This window comes from Hypanus sabinus, chromosome 15 (genome assembly GCF_030144855.1).
Source record: "Hypanus sabinus isolate sHypSab1 chromosome 15, sHypSab1.hap1, whole genome shotgun sequence".
Lineage (NCBI taxonomy): Eukaryota > Metazoa > Chordata > Chondrichthyes > Myliobatiformes > Dasyatidae > Hypanus > Hypanus sabinus.
In genome coordinates, this window is record NC_082720.1 from 7,165,480 (window position 1) to 7,190,380 (window position 24,901).

Here is a 24,901-nt window from a genome sequence, read left to right on the forward strand (position 1 = left end):
AGTGTATTTATAGGAGCCACGATAGAGCTGAAATTCCACATGAAGCGGCGATAGAAGTTCGTGAACCCCATCAAGCACCATACCTGTTTGACTTTAGAAGGTTTGGGCCACTCTGCAACTGCCTGAACTTTACTAGGGTCCAGTTGAACCTGGTCTTTATGGAATTCACATTTTTCAGGCTTGGCATAAAGGTTATTTTCAAGAAGGCGTCTGAGCGCTCTCTGGACATGCTGGAGATGCTCCTGATGAGAGCGGAATAGATAAGGATATCATCTAAATCCACAAACTGGTTCAACATGTCCCTGAGCACATCGTTAACCAAGGCCTGGAATACAACAGGGTATTGGCCAGACCAGAAGGCATCACAAAGCACTCATAGTGGCTATTAGAGGTGTTGAAAGCTGTCTTCCACTCATCCCCTTCTCTTATGTGAATCAGATTGTAAGCATTGCACAGATCAGTTTTGGAAAACATGGTTGCTCCCTGGAGATGTTGAAACACAGATGCCAGTAGGGAAGAGGGTAGCAGTTCTTCACAGTGATGTAATTCAGAGGCCAATAATCAATGCAGGGACAGAGGTTGCCATCTTTCTTGCTCACAAAAACGAAGCCCGCTCCTGCTGGCAAGGTTGACGGGCGGATAAACCCCATGGCCAATGACTCCTTGATGCACTTCCCCATGGCCAACATTTCAGAACAAGAGAGGGAAAAGAGCCAGCCCCGGGGAGGACTAGAGCCAGGTAGGAGGTCTATGGTACAGTTGTATGGCTGGTGTGGGGCAGGGTGGTGGCCTTCCTTTTACTGAAAACCTCAAGGAGATCTGCATATTTAGCCTGAATCCCAGACAGGTCCACATCCTTAGCTGACACAGAAGGGAATTCATGGAATGGAGCTTGAGGTGGGTTCAGACAAGTAGACTCTAGACAAGTCTCAGAGTGTTTTCAGAGACCAATTGATCCGTGGGTTACAGACAGACAGACATACCTTATTGATCCCGAGGGAAATACGTCAGGATGACCAGGGAGACAAGTTATTTCTTGTTATTCATTTACGGGATGTGGGCATCGCCAGCTAAGTCAGCATTTATTGCCCATCCCTAGTTGCCCTTGAGAAGAAGGTGATGAGCTGCCTTCTTGAACTGCTGCAGTCTCTGAGGTGTAGGTATACCCACCGTGCTATTAGAATTCTATGATTTTGACCCAGCAACAGTGAAGGGACAGCGATATGTTTCCAAGTCAGGATAGTGAGTGACTTGAAGTGGGATTTCCAAGTGGTAGTGTTCCCAGGTATCTGCCGTTCTTCTCCTTCTAAATGGTAGTGGTCGTGGGTCTGGAAGATACTGCCTTAGAAACTTTGGTGTGTTGTTACAGTGCATCTTGTAGGTAGTACACACTGCTGAAAATGTTCGTCGATGATGGAGGGATTGGATGCCTGTGGAAGGGGTACCAATCAAGTGGAATGCATCATACTGGATGGTATCAAGTTTCTTGAGCTTTGACGGAACTGCATTCATCCAGGCAAATGATGAGTATTCCATTTCATTCCTGACCTGAGCCTTGTAGATGGTGGACAAACTTTGGGGAGTCAGGAGGTAAATTACACACTGCAGGATTCCTAGCCTTTGACCTGGTCTGGTAGCCATGGTGTATATATGGCTCAACCAGTTCAGTTTCCTGTCAATGGTAGCCCCTAGGATATTGATAGTAGGGGATTCAGCAATGGGGATGCCACTGAATATCAAGGGATAATGATTAGAGCCTCTCTTGTTGGAGATGGTCATTGCCTGGCACTTGTGTGGCTCAAATGTTACTTGTCACTTGTCAGCCCAAGCCTGGATATTGTCCAGGTCCTGCTGCATTTGGGTGTGAGCTGCTTCACTATCTGAGGAGTCACAAATTGTGCAGAACAATGTGCAGTCATCCCCACTTCTGACCTTATGACGGAAGGAAGGTCATTGATGAAGCAGCTGAAGATGGTTAGTCCTAGGACACTTTCCTGAGGAACTGCAGTGATGTTCTGAGGATGAGATGATTGACTTCCAACCACCACAACCATCTTCCATTGTGTCAGGAAAAATTCCAACCAGCAGAGGGTTTCCCCCCTAATTTCCATTGACTCCATTTTAGCCAGGGCACCTTGATGCCATACTTGGTCAAATGCTGTCTTGATGTCGAGGGCTGTCACTCTCACCTCACTTCTGGTATTTAGCTCTTTGGTCCATGTTTGGACCAAGGAGGTGATGAGGTCAGGAGCTGAGGAGTCTTGACGGAACCCAAACTGGGCATCCATAAGCAAGTTATTACTGAGTAGGTGCTGCATGATAGCACTGTTGATGACCCTTTCCATTACTTTGCTGATGATTGAGAGTAGGCTGATAGGGCAGTAATTGGCTGGGTTGGACTTGCCCTGTTTCTTTTGTACAGGCATACCTGGGCAATTTTCTATATTCCTGGGTAGATGCTGGTGTTGTAGCTGTACTGGAACAGCTTGGCTAGTGGCACAGCAAGTTCTGCAGCACAAGTCTTCAGGACTATTGCTTGGATTTTATCTGAGCCCATAGCCTTTGCAGTATCCAGTGCTTTCAGCCTTTTTATTGATATCACGTGGAGTGAATCGGTGGTAGCGCGCACAACGCAGTGGAGGGTTTCTTCAATGTGGAGATGGGATTTAGTCTCCACAAATACTGTGCAGTGGTCACTTCTACCAATGCTGTCATGGATAGATACTTCCGCATCAGGCAGATTGGTGAGAATGAGGTCAAGTGTGTTTTTCCCTCTTGTTGGTTCCCTCACCACCTGCTGTAGTCCCAGTCTATGTCCAGTAGGACGCGACCAGCTTGGTCTGTAGTGGGACTACCAAGCCACTCTTGGTGATAGACATTGAAGTCCCCCACCCAGAGTACATCCTTACCACACACAATGCCTCCTCCAAGTACTGCTCAACATGGAGAAGTACTGATTCATCAGCGGAGGTAGGACGGTATGTGGTAATCAGGAGAAGATATCCTTGCCCATGTTTAACCTGGTGCCAAGAGACTTCTTCGGGTCTTGGGGGACTCTCATCAATGTATGAGAGTTGCCAGGGCAACTCCCTCTCTGCTCTATACCACTGTGCCACCACCTCTGCTAGGTCTGTCCTGCCGGTGAGACATTACATATCCAGGATTGGTGATGGTGGAGTCTGGAATGTTAACTGTAATGAATGATTCTGTCAGTACAACTGTGTCAGGCTGTTGCTTGAGCTAGTCTGTGAGACAGCTCTCCCAACTTTGGCACAAGTCCCTAGATGTTAGTAAGGAGGACTTTGCACTATTAGACAGGGCTAGTTTGCCATTGTCATTTCCAGTGCCGAGGTTGATGGCAGGTTAACCATTCGGGTTCATTCCTTATTTTCTTTTTAGCGGTCGGATACAACTGAATGGCTTGCTAGGCCATTTGCTGTGGGTCTGGAGTCACATAGTGGTCAGACCAGTACCAGTGGCAGTTCAGGCAAACCAACCAGATAGAAAGAGGCTTCTTCATGATGGTAGCCTTTGAGCACAAGTTGGAGGGGTTGGTGGCTGGTGCTCAAAGGTTGATTGTCCAATGCCTTGACTTTGATCTTTTCTCTTAATTCCCGAGTTGGAAATCCCCAACTCTGAGCTAGAGAGATGTCCATGAAGTTCTCAGCTGCACCAGAGTTCATGACCTGAGATCTCCACGACAAGGAAGATACGAGCATTACACAATTAGGAAAAGCTGACTAAAGAAAGAAACTACCTGTCAGGATTCCCCTCCTTGCTGACGGGTATCCTCTTTTACTGGACACTTGGAACATGCCGCCCAGAAATGTCCTGGATTGCCACAGGCAGGCACCTGTTCTTCTGCGCCACTCTCGTTCTGACTGAGACAGGTGCATGTGCCCTACTTGCATAGGCTCCTCCATGGACTACGTGCTGGGTACTGGGTAGTGAGGGAGGGAGAGAGGGCGAGGAAAGACGATGATCAATAAGAAGCTTGAAACATTCTTTCCCTGCGCCACTCAGTCACCCAGTCGTCAACTCAAATAACCAGATTAATCAGGTCATCCAGACTATCTTGCTTGTCCTGGACAGTGATCTCATCCCTTGCGTCCAGTCCATGCTGGAAGGCAGTGATGAGAGACCTCATTCCAACCCATCTCTACTACAAGCGTATGGAATTTGCCTGCATAGGCTCTCGCATTCCTCTGCAGGTCCAAGAGTCAGTGGGCATCATCATCACCAAAACGACCAGCTTGGAATGTCAGCTCTCAGTGGATAATAAAATTCCTGCAACCATCATGAAACACATAGTTCAACAAGATAGACATGCAACTAATTCATTATTTTAGTAAATGGAGGCTTTCAATCTAATTGTTCAAATAATCCTTTTTACAGTACCAAATATCCAGGTATATAGCAATTAACTTTTTATATAACTTAATTATATCAGAATGGTTGGAAAAGACTGAAGTAAAACTGATACCAAGAGCATCTACACATATGAAACCAGAGACTTCTATAAAGCAAGTTCATGAAAAGAATGGCCTGCTGTGGAAACACCAATGTCTAGGAAAGGAAATGTCTATACTAAGTGGTGGATACAATCTGGTCCATCACAGGCAAAGTCCTCTCTGCCAATGAGTCTATTTACATGGAGCACTGTCACTACATGGTGCAGCATCCATCATCAAAGACCCCCACCATCTAGCCATGCCCTCTTGTCACTGCTGTCATCAGGCAGGACGTATAGAAGCTTTAGGCCCCACACCTCTAGATTCAGCAGCAGTTATTACCCTACAACCATCAGGCTCATGAACCAGTATAGATAATTTCAATCACACTAGACTGAACTGATTCTATGACCTACAGACTCAGCTTCCAAGACTCGTTACACCTCTTGTTCTCAGCATTTTTTAATAATTTGCACAGTTTGTCTTTGTTTGGAAGTTGGTTGTTTGTCAATCTTTACCTGTTTGGGTATAGCTATTTTGTGAAGTTCAATGTTAATTCATGTTTTCATGTTAATGCCTCAAGGTAATATAAGGTAATATGTATTTACTTTGATAAATTAACCTTGAACATTGAACTTTGATTTGTTTTAACTACATTTGCTTAGAAAGTTCGATCAAAGTAAGTAAAATTGCATCTTAACAACTGGCAATAATTTTGTCCATTAATCTTACTTTCTCATCTCCAAATGTTCACAGAACACAATACACAACTGTTATATTCAAATTCCATGACCAAATCTCAAATACAATGACAGAAAATAGTATTAATGGTAAGACTCTTGGCAGTGTGGAGGATCAGAGGGATCTTGGGGTCCGAGTCCACAGGACACTCAAGGCTGCTGCGCAGGTTGACCCTGTGGTTAAGAAAGCATATAGTGCATTGGCCTTCAATCGTGGGAGTGAGTTTAGGAGCCAAGAGGTAATGTTGCAGCTATATAGAACCCTAGTAAGACCCACCTAAAGTACTGTGCTCAGTTCTGGTTGCCTCACTATAGGAAGGATGTGCAAACCATAGAAAGGGTGCAGAGGAGATTTACAAGGATGTTCCCTGGATTGGGGAGCATGCCTTATGAGAATAGGTTGAGTGAATTCGGCCTTTTCTCCTTGGAGTGACACAGGATGGGAGGTGACCTGGTAGAGATGTATAAGACAATGAGAGGCATTGATTGTGTGGATAGTCAGAGGCTATCCAGGGAAGAACCAGATCTGAAATGGCTATCACAAGAGGGCACAGTGCTTGGGAATAAGTACAGAGGTGATATCAGGGCTAAGTTTTTTTAAAAAACACAGAGTAGTGAGTGTGTGGAATGGACTGCCGGCAATGATGGTGAAGGTGGATACGATAGGGTCTTTTAAGAGACTCTGGAGGTATGTGGAGCTCAGAAAAATAGAGTGCTATGGGTAACCCTAGGTAATTTCTCAGGTAAGGACATGTTTGGCACAGCTTTGTGGGCCAAAGGGCCTGTATTGTGCTGTATGTTTTCTACGTTTCTATCTCAGCCGTTTCATTGCCTCATATTCCTTTTTCTCATTTAGACAGTTTAGATGTTTAAAGACTTTAAGGGATGATCAAGTATCATTAATTTTTCAAATACACTTCCATCTGTCACTCTACACACCCTAAATGACAGGAAAAGTGTATGTTACAAACACTCCCTTGGTGTGTTCGATTTGGCAACCTCATCTCCTCCACGGTCTCTATCATCACAAGTGCGCCACAAGGCTGTGTGCCTAGCCCACTGCTCTACTCGCTTTTCACTTCTGACTGTGTGGCTAAGCACAGCTCCAATGCTTGCTCCAATATTTAAGCTTGCTGATGACACCACTGTTGTAGGCCGAATCAAAGGTGATGAATCAACATGCAGGAGGGAGATTGAAAATCTAGCTGAGTGGTGTCAATACAAGAACCTCTTACTCAATGTCAGCAAAACCAAGGAGCTGATTATTGACTTGAGGAGAAACCAGAGGTCCATGAGCCAGTCCTCATTGGAGTTTCAGAGGTGGTAAGGGTCAACAACTTTAAATTCCTTGGTGTTATCATTTAAGAGGACCTGTTCTGGGGCTCAACACATAGGTGCAATTACTAAGAAAGTGCAGCAGTGTTTCTGCTTCCTTGGGAGTTTGCGAAGATTCGGCATGACATCTAAATCTTTGACAAACTTCTATAGTGGTGTAGCGGAGAGCATATTGACTTATTGCTTTATAGCCTGGTGTGGAAACACCAATGCCCTTGAATGGAAAATCCTACAAAAAGTAGTGGATATGGTCCAGTCCATCACAAGTAAAAACCTCACAACCATTGAGAATATCTACACAAGACGTTGTGGCAGAAAGTAGCATCCATCACCAGGTACCCCCTAATCCCAGGAAATGCTCTCTTCTCACCAGGAAGAAGTTACAAGAGCCACAGGATTCACACAACTAGGTTCAGGGATAGTCATTAATCCTCAACCATCAGGCTCTTGAACCAAAGGGGATGATTTCACTCAACTTCACTTTATTGAAATGCTCCCACTTTCAAGGGCTCTTCATCTCATGTTCTCAATATTTATTATTTATTTATTTATTATTGTTTCTCTTTTTGTACTGCACAGTTTGTGTCTTTTGCACACTGGTTGAATGCCCAAGTTGCTGCAGTCTTTCATTGATTCTGTTATGGTTATAATTCTATTATGGATTTATTGAGTATGTCCACAAGAAAATGAATCTCAGGGTTGTATATGGTGACATATATGTAATTCGAAAATAAATTTACTTCAAACTTTTTGAACTTTGAGGAAGGTCTTAAGGAATGTTTTGAAAGGGAAAGGGGAGGTTTATTGAGAATTTCTACCAAGTTAGGGCATGGAATAACATTAAGTGGTGGGGCAATGGTTACTTGTCATTGCATGTGCACAACCACATAGTTCATGGAGCCCAAGGTCTTGAACAATGAGTACTAAGCCTGACCATACTGAGGTTGATTCCTCCTGCTGATTCACCAGCTCTTCCTGTCCAGGTCTGTCAATCACCAGTCATCTACCCGACTAACCCCTTCATCAATCACCTCCATTGAGCATGTTGGGACTTTTTCTCTGGAGCATAGAATGAGTGGTGAGCTATGGAGGTGTATACAATCATGAGAGACACAGATGGGGTCACCAATTTATTAGTAACTAGAGAACCCACTACTGTGGATTAACTATGTGACAATCATACTTTTGTATTCGAATGGAATCAAACTCACCCTTATGGGCTACTTGGAGAGAGTCCAAACAGGGATCTCTTTGTCACTAGGTTTCTTATGTTTCATACCTTCCTCTCCTCTCCTCTTGCAAACTTCTTCTAGTTGCAGCTCTTGTGAGAGTCATTTATCAATACTCTGGATTCATCTCAACTCATCCCTTTGGACTACTGGAAGTTTAAACTAGCGACCACACTCACTGGTGTCTTTCATTGACCAAAACCATTTCGACTGACTGTGTGTCTGTGTCTGTGTCTTTGTATATTCAAAATAAGCTGCAGAATGAATGTAAACATTCATTGTCCATCACCTCTCTCACCATAGTAACCAGCAATTTTGTAGTCAGTAGAAGTCCAACAGTGTCCAAAAGACAGTCTTATTCTCTCGGCGTTTTAAAGTGACAGTCTACAGAAAAAAATTAACCCTACGGGTATATAACACAAGTTATTGGGTATACTTAAAGCAGGGATTGATAGATTCTTGGTTAGTCAGCGCATCAAATGTTATCAGCAGAAGGCAAGAGAATGAGGCTGAGAGGGATAATAAATTGACCATGATGGAATGCCAAAGCAGACTCAGTGGGCCAAGTGGCCTAATTCTGCTCTTATGTCTTGGTCTTATAACCTGCAAAGGCTCTGGGCTGAAGTACCTTTGCAGCATTTCTATCATCTCATTAAATACTTGAGCAAGCCAATATTGTGCCAGTATTTGGTCCTATTTCCAGCAACATAATTGCTTCTTTGCATTACCAGAATAACCTCATTCTAAATCTTATTTTTTTGCTCATCCTTCTCATATTAATTCTCCTAAAATATCTCCATTAATTTGATATATAAATGGAAGCCCTCACACATTATTGAGATCTCATAGAATTATACAGCATAGAAACAGATCCTTTGGGCCAAACACATCCATGCTGACCATCAAGTACCGATCTATTCTAATTCCATTTCCAAGCGCACTGTAGCTTTCCATGCCTGCGCCTTCCAGTATATCTGATTTGGGACTACCCTGGGATTTTGAATTGACTCCTGCTTTGACAACTGCCAGGTCTGCATCTTAGTTTATTTTCAGGCACTGCCCTCTTTCCTCAAATTCAGTTTGCACTTTTTTGAAATTAATCTGAGGGTCATAGACTTTCAACATAGCCATGCAGTTATGCAGCGTTCTCAATGACATCATTTTACAATATTCATTTTGTTTTTGTAAGTCACACCTCATTTCACAGCCCTTCTTCAAACATCAATTTGCTCCAAGGTGCAGAAAATAATAGCAAGACATATGCTTAATAAAAACCCTCACTGCATTAGTGTGCATTGATTATGATAGTCAGGATGCTGACTTCCAAATCAAGATTTGGGGAAGAAAATTAAGTGCAAAGAGCAATTCCTGGAGGATCATTAAAAAGCTTATTGTCTTCCATTACCTCTTGACATGTGGAGGCATCCTTTAGCAAATTGGGCATGATGATCTTAATAGGTTATGGTACGTCTATTCTGTGACACGTTCCCCTTTCTCACAAGCATGCACATAAATACCCACATTACATTTATGAAAGATTAGTGTTTCACAAAATAGCATTTAAAGAGTAAGTGAGAATCCACTTAGCTACCTTGATGTTTTTATCATAGCATTTTAGTTGGCAAAGTAGAACCTAATTAAATGTCAGTTTATCACATCAAAGTGACCTGGTGTGATATGGCTTGAAATTAACTTTCTGTTCTGATTCATAATCAGTCCACCCTGTAAATGTTAGAGATCCAATGGAATAAAGATTGAGTCACTAATTTATTTGCTGACTTTCCCAACACATCGTCATCTGAACCCTTAGTGCCTAGGTGGCACATGGTGCCTCAACTTTCTCAACACGCTTCATTGAAAATTCATTCACAGTCAATACAGATGATGCAACATCAAGAACATAAAAATATAAGAAATAGCAGCTGGCTATTCAGGCAGTCAAGTGTGCTCTGCCATTCAATGAGATCAGATTCAATGAGACCTGAAACTGCACCTCGTCTTTTATTTTCACACCTGGTTCCCAGATCAGTTCTCTTAAGAGTGCAAAAATCTAGCAATCTCAAAATATTCGATTCCAGATTTTTCACAGCTCTCTGGTCTTGTCGAAAGAGACAGAAGGATAATTCTTGTAGATATCAGCATAGTACTATGAAGGTGCAAAGTAGCAGAATCCCTTACCTTTCCAAAGCTGCCCTTGCCAATTGCTCTTAAGATCTGGAAGTGGTCAAAGTTCACTGTAAAGAATGAAAGGTGAGTTACTTCACAATGTATTTCTGCTACCACCACTCTGAGCCATCATCATCATCATGAATATAAAAATTTCTGTTTGGCAATAATGGTCTTGCTTTTGATGAGGCAGAGACATGCAATTTGTTTTGCAGGACTGGTTATTTAGAACCATAGAACACAGTACAGGCCCTTCAGCCCTCCATGTTGTGCCGACCCATATAATCCTTTAAAAAAGTACTAAACCCACACTACCCCATAACCCTCCATTTTTCTTTCATCCATGTGCCTGTCCAAGAGGCTCTTAAATACCCCTAATGTTTTAGCCTCCACCACCATCCCTGGCAAGTCATTCCAGGTACTCACAACCCTCTGTGTAAAAAACACAGATGTCTCCCCTAAACTTCCCTCCCTTAATTTTGTACATATGCCCTCTGGTGTTTGCTATTGGTGCCCTGGGAAACAGGTACTGACTACCAACCCTATCTATGCCTCTCATGATCTTGTAGACCTCTATCAAGCCCCCTCTCATTCTTCTACGCTCCAAAGAGAAAAGTCCCAGTTCTGCTAACCTTGCTTCATATGACTTGTTCTCCAAACCAGGCAACATCCTGGTAAATCTCCTCTGCACCCTCTCCATAGCTTCCATATACTTCCTATAATGAGGTGACCAGAATTGAACACAATACTCTAAGTGCAGTCTCACCAGAGATTTGTAAAGTTGCAACATGACCTCTCTACTCTTGAACTCAATCCCCCTGTTAATGAAGCCTAGCAACCCATAGGCCTTCTTAACTACCCTATCAACCTGTGCAGCGACCTTGAGGGCTGTATGGATTTGAACCCCAAGGTCCCTCTGTTCATCCACACTTTTAAGTAACTGACCATTAATCCTGTACTCAGTCTTCTGGTTTGTCCTTCCAAAATGCATCAACTCACACTTATCCGGATTGAACTCCATCTGCCATTTTTCTGCCCAACTCTGCAGCCTGTCTAGATCCTCTTGTAACCTTCGACCACCTACAGCTCCATCCACAACTCCTCTAATCTTCGTGTCATCCGCAAACTTACTCACCCATCCTTCATCCAGGTCATTTATAAAAATCACAAATAGCAGGGGTCCCAGGACAGATCCCTGTGGCACTCCACTAGTCACCAATCTCCAGGCAGAATACTTTCCTTCCACAATACCCTCTGCTTTCTTCCTTTAAGCCAATTTTTTATCCAAACAGCCAAGGTTCCACTTATCCCATGCCTCATGACTCTCTGGATGAGTCTCTCATGAGGGACCTTGTCAATGCTTTGCTGAAGTCCATGTAGACCACATCCACTGCCCTACCTCATCAATTTCTTTTGTTATCTCTTCAAAAAACTCAATCAGGCTCATGAGGCAGTTGTTTAGGGACAGTTCTAAACTTCTCCCATATTACTTCTGTGCTTTCCCCTTTGAACATCTGTTTCCAAATTCCAATTTCTTACACATTTGTAAATAAAGAATGGGTCAAGTAGTTATTTTAAAGATTATATAGTGTGTGTGTGCGTGCGTGCGTGCATGCATGCAGTGCTTTTAATTTCCCTTAGTATTCCACTTCTTACTACTATACAGTTCTGTAATAACAAAAACTGTAGGGTGTTGTAACTGTTAAACAAAACTCCTCCTTTGAGAAATTGAGAACTAGTAGATTGTACCTAACTGACAAGGAAATGCTTAAGTGTATGAGGTGGTTTGAACTCTGAACTTGTTCTCAAACCTAGTTCAACATAACTTATGAGTAGTTCACGCCAAAAACAGCTTAAGAACTCAGGGGTCAAGCATCATCCATGGAGGTCAAGTGATAGTCAACGTTCAGATCTTGACCCAAAACATTGGTTAACATTTCTCTAATGGCTGCTATCAGTTGACTAGACTTTAACATGAAGCTTGCACTCATTGTCCAGGTATAAGAGGCAAGGAAAATATCTGTTAAACAATCACTGAGCATGTGTACCAATAGTAGAACTTCATAATTATTACTGGAACCATGAGCAAAAAGAAACTGATCTTCCTATCCTCACGATTGAGTAAAATGAAAAATAAAAGAAAATGTAAAATAAAAAACAAAATACTTCTCAGTGAAATAATGATTCAATAATTCAGCAAAATGACATACATAATTCCAGTCTCTTCAGCCAACTTTAACAAAAATAGCAACAATATATTATGCAATATTTTCTTATCATGTGGGAAGGAGGCTGTTCAACACATTGTGTCAATGCTGATTCTCAGAGCAATCCCATCAGTCCCTTTCTCCTATTTATTTCCTTCTAAACTATTCATTCCCACTTGACCACATAGATGTAGTGCCTAACATATCCTAGAGTGTAGGAGATGAGAACAAAATTGGAGTTAGTGTAAAAGCTTTCTGATGTTTGGCACAGACACGGGGCTCATGCTCACTTCTATAATTCTCACAGATTCTTTTCCACTTTAAGAATGATTTACATAGTTGATTAACAAACCAACCACCACATCGTTGGAATGAGGAAGATCACATGCAAACTCCACATATTTAGTATAGTCAGGAGTGAGCATTGGTCCCTAGATCTGTTGCAGAATTAGCATTAATTGATGTGCCACTCAACATTTACCTATGTTGTCGCTGTAATATCAGAAGCAGATTTATCATCACAGATATGTGTCAAGAAATTTTTAACTCAGCAGCAGTTCAATGCAATACATAATATAGTAGGAAAAGTTTATAATAAATAAATCAATCAATTACAGTATATTGAACAGATTAAAAATTGTGCAAAAACAGAAATAATATATATACAGTTGGCTCTCCTTATCCGCGGGGGATTGCTTCCGGGATCCCCCACGGATACCAAAAAATGCGGATGCTAAAGTTCCTTATTTAACCAGTCTCAATGAAGTGGATCTTAGGACCCAGCAGAACCCCAGACCTTATTTACCGGTCACCGTGAGGTGGTCTTTAGGACCTGGTGCAGCTCTGAATCCGCAGTGTTTCTTTTCACAAAAATAATCACGATTACGATTGAAAATAAAGTGGAAATAATAAAGCGATCAGAAAGAGGTGAAACGCCATCAGACACTGGAAAAGTGTTAGGCTACAGTTGGTCAACAATCGGAACAATTTTAATGGATAATGTGAAAGGCCCAGCCCTGATGAAAGCTACAATTATTACTAAGCAACACAGTGGTTTGATTATTGAAATACATACGTTTCTTAAGGGCTTTATAGGCATAGAAAGGTAAAATATATACTATATACTAAGACAAACGTTTGATTAACTGACACTAAATAATACCGGATGTACCTGTTCCGACCTCAAATCCGTTTTAAAGACTGACTCAGGAACGGAACTCCTTCATAACCCGGGGACTGCCTGCACTTTTAAATCATCTCTAGATTACTTATAATACCTAATACAATGTAAATGCTATGTAAATAGTTGGTATACTGTACTGTTTAGGGAATAATGACAAGAAAAAATAGTCTGTACATGGTCAAACAACGAGTGCTGGAAAGAGATCTTCAGGGTTTTCCCAATCTGCGGTTGGCTGAATCCATGCACGTGGAATCTGCAGATAAAGAGGGCCAACTGTATTTAAAAAGTGAGGTAGTGTTCACTGGTTCAAAGGTCATTTAGGAATCAGATGGCAGAGGGGAAGAAGCTTTCCCTGAATCACTGAGTGTGTGCCTTCAGGCTTCTGTATCTCCTACCTAATGGTAACAGTGAGAAAAGGGCATGCCCGGGTGCTGGAGCTCCTTAATAACGGACGCTGTCTTTCTGAGACACTGCTCCCTAAAGATGTCCTGGGTACTTTGTAGGCTAGTGCCCAAGATGGAGCCAACTAAATTTACCACCCTCTACAGCTTCTTTCGGTCCTGATGCAACCTGACAGAATGCTCTTTCCTTTCTCTCATCTTCCTGTTGAAGCACATCTCGTGGACTAGAGATGTCCAATACAGCAGGGCTTCAGGGCCATTGTTGATACACTCTGAAAGGTATCATGGTAACTTCAGCCATTTTGGACTCAATGAGTTAACATATCACAATATGTTCACACATGATGCCTGTGAATGTGACACTGCCTGCAATATAATTCATATCTACTTTTTCTCTTTCAGCTGCTAATTTTCTCCCTTTTCCTATCCCTGTCTTATCTCAGTATAGTTTACACTTATCCCAGCTCTGGTGTAAAGACTTCTTCATTTCCCTTTTACTCACTATTCAAGAAACAAAGAACGATCTTATACACAGAATATCATTCTGTGCCAAGATCTTCTGTGGTCTGAAGAAGTAAGCTCAGCTGTTAATATGACACCTACTGCTAAATTAACAAGACAGCATGATCATCACCTGTGAGATGCTTTTCTTTCAATATCTTCACATAAAGTGTTAAGTATATGGAAGGAGCTGCCAGAGGAAGCTGTAGAGGCAGATCTTTGAAGAAATCTCTGCTCAGTTATCATCAGTATATATCCTGCTGTATCAGGGGCCACTGTGATACTACTACGAGGAATGCCTACCATTCCACGCCCAGACTGCATTTCAGGAAATCTGATCACTTGGCAGTCCTTCTACCTGCATACAGGGGTCTCGGGGACTGTGTCAGCATTTACAGGTAGTCTCAGGTTGATGTGAGAGCATCCTTAAGGACAGTGAAGCTACGGAAAGTATCCATCCCAGATGGTGTACGTGGCCAAGTACTAAATCACAAGTACTGGTGCTGATCAACTGATTGGAGTGATCACCAGGTTCAAGCAGGTTTCAATTATACTGATGCCTAAGAAGAACATGGTAACCTGCCTCAATGAATTTCTTCTTAAATCTACAGCACATTACAGGTCCTTCAGCCCACAATGTTGTGCCGACCATGTCACCTACTCTAGAAACTGCCTACTATTTCCCTACTGCATAGCCCTCTATTTTTCTAGGCTCCATATACCTATCTAAGAGTCTCTTAAAAGACCCTATTTTACCTGCCTCTACCATGGTCACTGGCAGTGCATTCCACACATCCACCACTCTCTGTGTGAAAAACTTACCCCTGACATTCCCCTTTTAATTACTTCCAAGCACCTTAAAGCAATGTCCCATAATGTTAGCAATTTCAGCCCTGGGAAAAAGCCTCTGACTATCCACACGATCAATGCATCTCATCATCTTACACAACTGTATCAGGTCATCTCTCATCCTCTGTCACTCCAAGGAGAAAAGGCCAAGTTCCCTCAACCTGTTCTCATAAGGCATGCTCTCCAATCCAGGCAACATTCTTGTAAATCTCCTCTGTACCCTTTCTATAGTTTCCACAGCCTTCCTGTAGTGAGGTGACCAGAACTGAACACAGTACTCCAAATAGGGTCTAACTAAGATCTTGCATAGCTTCAAAATTACTTCACAGTTCTTAAACTCAGTCCCACAGTTGATGAATGCCATCACACCATATGCCTTCTTAAAAACACTGTCAACCTGTGGAGCAGCTTTGAATATCCTATGGTCATGGAACCCAAGATCTCACTGATCCTCCACATTGCCAAGAACCTTACCATTAACATTATCTTTTGTCTTCAAATTTGACCTACCAAAATGTACTACTTCACACTTATCCGGGTTGAAGTCCATCTGCTACTTCTCAGCCCAGCTCGGCATCCTATTGATATCCCACTGTAATCTCGGACAACCCTCCAGACTACCCACAACCCCCCCACATCAGCAACTTACTAACCCACCCTTCTACTTCCTCATCCAGGTCATTTTTAAAAATCACAAAGAGAAGGGGTTCCAGAACAGATCCCCATGGAGCACCACTGGTCTCCGACCTCCTTGCAGAATCCAAACCATCTACAATCTCTCTTTGCCTTCTGTGGTCAAGCCAATTCTGGATCCACAAAGCAAGGTCTCCTTGGATTCCATGACTCATTAGTTTCTGAATGAGACTTGTATGGGGAACCTTATCAAATGCCTTAATGAAATCCAAATACACTACATCCAAGTTCAAGTTCAAGTTGCTTTTATTGTCATTTTGACCATAAACTGCTGGTACAGTACACAGTAAAATCGAAACAACATTCCTCCAGGACCGTGGTGCTACATGAAACAACACAAAACTACACTAGACTATGTAAAACAACATAAAAACTGCACTAGACTACAGACCTGCACAGGACTACATAAAGTGCACAAAACAGTGTAGGGCAGTACAATAATTAATAAACAAGACAATAGACACAGGAGAGGACAATAATACAACAATTGCAATATAACAATAAATGATGTAGATGTCAGTCTAGACTCTGAGTATTGAGGAAGAAACTGTTGCACAGTCTGGTCTTGACAGCCCAAATGCTTCAGCACCTTTTGCCAAATGGCAGGAGGGAGAAGAGTTTGTGCAAGGGGTGCGTGGGGTCCTTCACAATGCTGTTAGCTTTGCGGGTGCAGCATGTGGTGTAAATGTCTGTAATAGTGGGAAGAGAGACCCCGATGATCTTCTCAGCCGACCTCACTATCCGCTGCAGGGTCTTGTGATCCAAGATGGTGCAATTCCTGAACCAGGCAGTGATGCAGCTGCTCAGGATGCTCTCGATACATCTTCTGTAGAATGTGGTGAGAATGGGGGGTGGGAGATGGACTTTTCTCAGCCTTCGCAGAAAGTAGAGACGCTGCTGGGCTTTCTTGGCTATGTTGAGGGATCAGGTGAGATTCTCCGCCAGGTGAACACCAAGAAATCTGGTGCTCCTAATGATCCCAACGGAGGAGCCATCAATGTCCAGCAGAGAGTGGTCACTCCATGCTCTCCTGAAGTCAACAACCATCTCTTTTGTTTTATTCACATTCAGAGATGGGTTGTTGGCTCTGCACCAGTCTGTTAGCTGCTGCACCTCCTCTGTATGCTGACTCATTGTTCTTGCTGTTGAGACCCACCATGGTCATGTCATCGGCAAACTTGATGATGTGGTTCGAGCTGTATGTTGCAGCACAGTCATGGGTCAGCAGAGTAAACAGCAGTGAACTGAACACACAGCCCTGGGGGGGCCCCCATGCTCAGTGTAATGGTGTTGGAGATGCTGCTCCCGATCCAGACTGACTGAGGTCTCTCAGTCAGAAAGTCTAGGATCCAGTAGACAGGAAGTCTAGCTCTTCCTTCATCAATATGTTTTGTTACATCCTCAAAGAATTCAATCAGGCTAGTAAGGCATGACCTTCCCTTGACAAAGCCGTGCTGACTATCCCTAATCAGATTTTGTTTCTCCAAATGCTCATAAATCCTGCCTCTCAGGATCTTCTCCAACAACTTGCCCACCACGGAAGTAAGAATCACTGGTCTATATTTTCCTGGGTTATCTCTACTCCTTTTCTTGAACAAGGGAACAACATTTGCAACCTTCCAATCCTGTGGAACTTCCTCCATCTTTACTGACCATCCATCCTTAAAGATCATCACCTGAGGCTCATCAATCTCCTCCCTCATTTCCCACTGTAGCCTGGGGTACATCTCATCCAGTCCCAGTGACTTATCTAATTTAATACCTTTCAACAGCTCCAGTACATCCTCTTTCTTAATGTCTATACACTCATGCGTTTCGGTCTACTGTAAGTCATCCCCACAATTACCAAGGTCCTGTTCACTGGTGAATATTGAAGCAAAGTGTTCATTAAGAACCTCCTCCAACTCCATGCTAGGTTTCCACTATCGCACCTGATTGGCCCTATTCTCACATGGCTCATTCTCTTGCTCTTCACAAACTTGTAGAATGCCTTGGGGTTTTCCTTAATCCTGCTTGCCAAGGCCTTCTCATGGCCCCTTCTGAGTCTCCTAATTCCATTCTTAAGCTCCTTCCTGGCAACCTTGCAATTTTCTAGTGCTCTAACAGTACCTAGTTTCTTGAACCTTTTGTAAGCTTTCCTTTTCTTCTTAACTAGATTTTCTACATCATTTGTACACCATGGTTCTTTAACCCTACCATCCTTTCCCTGTCTCAATGGAACATACCTATGCAGAACGCCATGCAACATTTGCCACATTTATGTTGTGCATTTTCCTGAGAACATCTGCTCCCAATTTACGTTCCCAAGTTCCTGCCTAATAGCATTATATTTCCCCCACTCCAATTACGTTTTCCCAAATTGTCTGCTCCTATCCCTCTCCAGTGTTACGATAAAGAAAATAGAGTTGTGATCACTACCTCCAAAATGCTCTCCCACAGAGAGATCTGACACCTGACCAGGTTCATTTCCCAATACCAGATCAAGTACAGCCTCTCCTCTAGCAGGGGGACTCTGCACTGACTTCTTTGTCCCTTTACCTCTCCCAGTGTTCACCCATCTACTCACTGAATTCTGCACTCTGGGTGTAACTACCTGCTCAAAAGTCGTATCTATCAATATCTCTGCCTCCTGGATTATCCTAAGCTCATCCAACTCCACCTCCAGCTCCTTAATGCAGTCTTTCATGAGCTGGAGTTGGCTGCACTTCCCACAGGTGTAGTCATCAGGGAGACTATCAGGTTCCATGAATTCCCAGATTCTACAGGAGGAGCATTCCACTGCCATATCTGCCATCCTGCCTGCACTGTACAATGGACAACCAAGACCATATCCGCCAGCCTGTTTCTTTGGCCTCAGCCTCTTCTTGCGAAGCCTCTTGAGTCAAAGCCTAACACTCTCACTCTCACCACTGACCCACTCACAACAATGTCTGTCCTGCTTGTCCCTTCTGTACTTTTATAAACTTCACAGTGCTGTGTTCCCAGCTCTGGAATGTCCAAATGCCCGCTAGCTCTCCTTTTACACAACTTTCACCAACCTGTGAGTAAACTCCTCAAAGTGCTCATTTTCCACCGCTGATTAGGCCTCCAGGATCCATTAGCGCATCCATGCACTGTGATAAAATGCATTGAGAGATTGATGATGAAACATATCAACTATTGACAGAGAAGTGACTTGGATCCACTCAAATTGTTTTACCAGCACAACAGGTCCACAGCAGATGCTCTTTACTCAATCCTGGAGCATCTGGACAGCAAAGGTGCATACACCAGGATGTTCATTATTGACTACAGCACTATCAACACCACCGTCCCATCAACTTAACCAGAAAGCTTCAAGACCTAAGCCTCAATACTTCCTTGTGCAATTGGATCCCTGAATTCCTCACCTACAGACCCTGGTTGGTTAGCAAAAACATCTCCTCCACAATCTCCATCACCTCAGGTGTACCACAAAGCTATTTGCTTATTGCCCTGCTTTACTCTCTTTATACTTATGAATGCAAGACTAAGCACAGCTCCAATGCTATATTTAAGTTTGCTGAAAACATATAAAGCAGGGGTGCCTAAGACTATTGAACAGTAAGATGCAATTTATGTATTGCATTGTATTACTGCCACAAGAAAAAACAAATTTCATGATATATATGTGAGTGATGATAAACCCAATTCTGATCTGGATCTTTATTGTGGACAGAGAGTAGAACAAGGGTAGTGAGAGGGGAATCACGGTTGGGAAGAGGGGACAGAACAGGAAGCACCAGAGAGACATTCTGTAATGATCAATAACCCAATTGTTTGCAATCAAATGACCTTGCCTGGGGTCTCAGGGCTGGGTGTTGGCACCTGCAGCATCCAACACCACTAGTACTCCTTCTCTGCCACCTGTCCCATGGCGCTCCACCCTCGTTATCCTTTGCTCCTGCCAAATTTACAAACTCGCTCTCTGCTCCAGATTGATAAATGCAGAGCTGTGCAAAAGTCTTAGACACCCTAATTATCTATATGTGCTTAAGACGTTTGCACAGTACTGTTGGGAGCAGATTTAAAATCTCTGAATGGTGCCACAAAAACAATCTCTCACTCAATGTCAGCAAGACCAAGGAGCTGATTAACTTCAGGAGGAGGAAACTAGAGGTCTATGAACCAGTCTTCATCAGGGGTTTAGAGGTGGCAAGGGTCAACAACTTTAAATTCCTGGTGTTATCATTTCAGAGGACCTGTCCTGAGCCCAGCAGGTCAGTGCAATTATGAAGAAAGCACAGCAGCACCTCTACTTCATTAGAAGTTTGCAAAGATGCAGCATGACATCTAAAACTTCAAAAAGTTCAAAGGCTCATTTATTATCAAAGTATGTATGCAATATACAACTCTGAGATTTGTCTCCTCCGGATAGCCATGAAACAAAGAAAACTATGGAACCATTCAAAGAAAAAGATCAACTATCCTCCACACCAAATAAAAACAAATTGCAAAATGGCAACAAGAACATTGACACCATCCCATGCAGAAAAACAAATAATGCAAACAGTGAGAACATCAAACCCCAAGCCCCAACATCCCTCCCATACAAAAACATCTAACAAATCATGCCAAACGGCAACAAGAAAACACGCAATATAAAAAATATCAAATTTTTCCTCCCACCCCACCAGTCTCTGCACCCTGCACATAATTCTCCAAAACTTCTGACATCTCCAACGGGATCCCACCACCAAGCACATCATTCCACCCCCTCCTCACTTTCTGCTTTCCACAGGGATCCTTTCCTTCGCAACTCCCTGGTCCATTTGTCCCTCCCCACTTATCTCCCTCCTGACACTCATCCTTACAAGTGAAACAAGTGCCACACCTGGCCCTACACTTCCATCCTCACTACCATTCAGGGCCCCAAACTGTCCATCCAGGTGAGGAGACACTTCACCTGTGGATCTGTAGGGATCATCTACTGTATCTGGTGCTCCCGGTGTGGCCTCCTGAATATCGATGAGACCTGACATAAATTGGAAGACTGCTTCACCGAGCACCTATGCTCCATTCACCAGAAGAAGCAGGATTTCCCAGTGGCCACCATTTTAATTCCACTTCCCATTCCCATTCCAGTATGTCCACACATGGCCTCCTCTGCAGTCACAATGAAGCCACACTCAGATTGGAGAAACAACACCTTATATTCAATCTGAGTAGCCAACAACCTTATGACATGAACACTGAGTTCATTAAAATGTGTGGATGAGTGTTTGACTATGAGAACTTACAGTGTATAATCAAATCAAATGCCGTGGATGAACCAAGAGGTTCATAGTCTGCCGAGGGTTTAATCAGTGGCAATTAAATTTGGCGGCCCAGGTCTGTAGAAGAAAACCAGGTATGACCTGTGCAGGGCTATTTCAAGAGCTAAGAAATAATTCCAAGCGAGTTGTACCTATCCAAACTTATTTTAAAAATTAAAATTAAGCTTGCATGCAGCACTTTCACTGGCCGCTCATTCCACACTGTCATGACCCTCTAAGTGAAGACATTTCCCCTCATGGTCTCCTTAAACTTTTCAGCTTTCACCTTTAACTCATGACCTCTAGTTGTAGTCTCAGTAAACCTTAGTGAAAAAGCCTGCTTCATAATATTGAAATATCTCTATCAAATCTCTCAATCTTCTATGTTCCAAGGAATAAACTAATCTATTCAATCTTTCCTTATAACTCAGGTCCTCCAGATCCTTGCAACACCCTTGTTCATTTTCTCTGTAACTCTTTCAAAGTTATTTATATCTTTCCTGTTGGTTGGTGACCAAAACTGCATGCAATATTTCAAATTAGGCCTCACCAATGTCTCACACAACTTCAACATAATATCCTATCTCTTGTACTCAATATAAATAGATAACCTTGTTCAAAATGAAAACACAATTAAAAGAGTTAGAAAGATCTATATAATCATACATGGGAAGAGATGTAAATGTAACACATTCTAAGAATTGGTGGACATTTTGTAATGATCTAAAAGAAGAATAACTTCAATATTGAAGATAAGCTATAGAAAATGTTCAGTGTACATAAAATAAGGTTTATATTTTCTGTACATGTTTCTGATCTATACTGATTGCGACGATCTGAACAACAAACAAAGTATATAGTGAGCTCTCTAACAAGAGAAAATCTGCAGGTTTGATTTTGTCATTTAAAAAAATTAGATAGGTATATGGACAGGAAAGGAATAGAGGGTTATATGCTGAGTGCAGGTAGGTGGGACTAGGTGAGAGTAAGCATTCGGCACAGACTAGAAGGGCCAAGATGGCCTGTTTCCGTGCTGTAATTGTTATATGGTTATATGGCTATGCTGGAAATCCAAGCAACACACATAAGATGTTGGAGGAACTCAGCAGGCCAGGCAGCATTTATGGACAAAAACACAGTTGACATTTCGGGCTGAAACCCTTTGGCAGGATTGGAGAAAAAAAGCTGAGAAGTAGATTTAAAAGATGAGGGGTGAGGGGAGAGAGAAACACAAAGTACAGGTGGATTTAATTTGGCTTTTTTCACACTGATCAACAGAAAAAGATTCTTTTGTGTCAAAGTGAAAACAGATCTCTACAAAGTGATCTAAATTAATTACAAATATAAAACACAAAATAATTGATTGCATAAGTATTTACCCCCCCCCCCTTTAATATGACACACCAAATCATCACTGGTGCAGCCAGTTGGTTTCAGAAGTCACATAATTATTTAAATGGAGATCACCTGTGTGCAGTCAAGGTCTTTCAGTTGATTGTAATAAACATACACCTGCATCTGGGAGGTCTGACTGCTGGTGAGTCAGTATCCTGGCAAAAACCAGGCCATGAACACAAAAGGGCACTCTCAGCGACACCACAAAAAGGTTATTGAAAAGCACAAGTCAGGATATGGATACAAGAAAAATTTGAAGTTATTGAATATCCTTTGGAGTAGTTAAGTCAATCATCAAGAATTGCAAAGAATATGGCACAGTTGTAAATTTGTCTAGAGCAGGCCGTCCTCAAAAACTGAGTGACCGTGCAAGAAGAGGACTTGTGAGGGAAGTCACTGAGACCTATGACAACTCTGCTTCAGTGCTGAGATGGGAGAGACTGCACATAAAACTGTTGCCTGGGTGAAGCACAGTGGTGGCTGCGTCATGCTGTGGGGATGCTTCACTGCAACAGGCACTGGAAAGCTTGTTAAGTTAGAGGGTAAAAGGAATGTAGCGAAATACAGGGACATCTTGGAGGAAAACCTGATGCAGTCTGCAAGAGAACTACAACTTGGGAGAAGATTTGTTTTCCAGCAAGACAATGACCCCAAGCATGAAGCCGAAGCTGCACAGGAATAGCTTAAACACAACAAAATTAATGTCCTGGAATGGTCAAGTCAGAGTCAAGACCTCAATCCAATTGAGAATTTGTGGTTGGACTTGAAAAGGGTTATTCACTCATGATTCCCATGCAGGCATACAGAGCTCGAGCAGTTTTATAAAGATGGGGGAAAAACTGCAGGGTCCAGATGTGGAAAGCTGATAGAGACCTATCCACACAGACTCAAGGCTGTAATTGCTACCAAGGTGCATCTACTGAATTCTGTCTTGAAGGGGGTGAATACTTGGGCAATTATTTTGTGTTTTATACTTGTAATTAATTTAGATAATTTTGTAGAGACCTGTTTTAATTTTGACACAAAAGAGTCTTTTTCTGTTGATCGGTGTCAAAAAAGCCAAATTAAATCCATTGTGATTCAATGTTGTAAAACAACAAAACATGAAAATTCAAAGGGAGGTGAATACTCTTTACAGGCACTTCCTTTTTGCACAGAAGGAGGTGGGTATATGGAACAAGCTTTAGAAGAAGTGATTAAGGCAGGTACAATATTTTTTAAAATTGCAAAAGTACAAGAATAGGAATGGTTTAGAGGACAATGCACCAAATGCATGCAAACGGGATTAGTCTGGATGGGCGTTTTGGTCAGCACTATCAAGTTCGGCCAAAGGGTTTGTTTATGTGATTCTGATGATTCTGTGAGTCATCTCTCAGCCCCATCCCATCAGCCTTCATTAGGGTTTTGGACAGGCCATGAGAAAGCGTTTTTCATACCCAAGTAAGAATTGTCAAGAAACAGACCATTGTCAAGCTAATGGAGGAGACTGGATGTATTTTTCTACCTTGGATATTAACATGCAAGTAGGAATGAACTAGCCAAATGGGAAACAGTTTCTCACATTGATCTTGAAAGAAACAAACCACAAGCTTACATCTGCATAGATACAATTTAAGCCTTCAAGCACACAAATAAAAATAAACAAATCTCAAGAGGTTCAATGAGTTTTATTGCAAAGGAAAACACAGCTGGTAAAAGTAAATTATTCTCTACCAAGTAACTCATTGGTAGAGAATAGTAAAATTACTGTGTGGCATTGGACACATTAATGAATGAAGTGAAGAAGAGAGAAGTCCCATACCCACAGAATGCCAGTACATCTTCCAGGACCAGAGTCGGGGAAGAGGTGGAAAACAAGGCCAGGAGTGCAATCCAAAAGCCTGGATGTTATTCTCCAAGAAACTAAATAATATCAAATGCATGGTCTGGTTCACTAAACAGATCTACAAGTCCAGAGTCCTGGACTTGTAACCTTAGCTTTTCACTCTGTTCTATGCTACACATTCATCATTCACCATGCAATGAAATTTATCAGCCAGGATTCCCATATTGCTAATGCATTCACCACTACGCCAAATGTCATAAATACAACTTTCTCATACTGCCAGCAATTCAATAAAGCCAGATGCATCGCTTGAATCTCATTAATATATCTCTCCCTCCCTTGCAAATGACAGCAGTCCAAGTCTCACTGAGCTGGAGAAACTAGCAATTAGTAGGAAGGCTTTGAGAAAAGCCATGGTCAGTGATGCAAGAACTGATTAAAATGGCAGAATGTTCACACTAATGTTCCTTCTCATTCACTGCTACCTCCCAGTCTTATAGAATGTTAATGGTGAAAGCAAACAGTTCTTACTTGACCCATGCACACTATCCTGCTTCCAGGTCTCTTTTGAATAGCCAAGAACTCCCAGATGCTCCATCAGAGATGCCAGAGCCAGAAGGCTAAGAAGATGGCATTATCTGCAGCTCATTATA

The 24,901-nt window shown here is 42.4% G+C and overlaps 1 protein-coding gene across 1 annotated transcript in view; it reads right to left on the bottom strand.

Moving 5' to 3' along the window:
- LOC132405119 (serine/threonine-protein kinase 32A-like) overlaps positions 1-24,901 on the bottom strand; it is a 419,454-nt gene that overhangs the window by 327,400 nt on the left and 67,153 nt on the right. Inside the window, exon 2 of the mRNA XM_059989823.1 lies at positions 9,934-9,989. Within this exon, the coding sequence (XP_059845806.1) occupies positions 9,934-9,989 (56 nt within the window). The remainder of the gene's footprint in view (positions 1-9,933; positions 9,990-24,901) is intronic.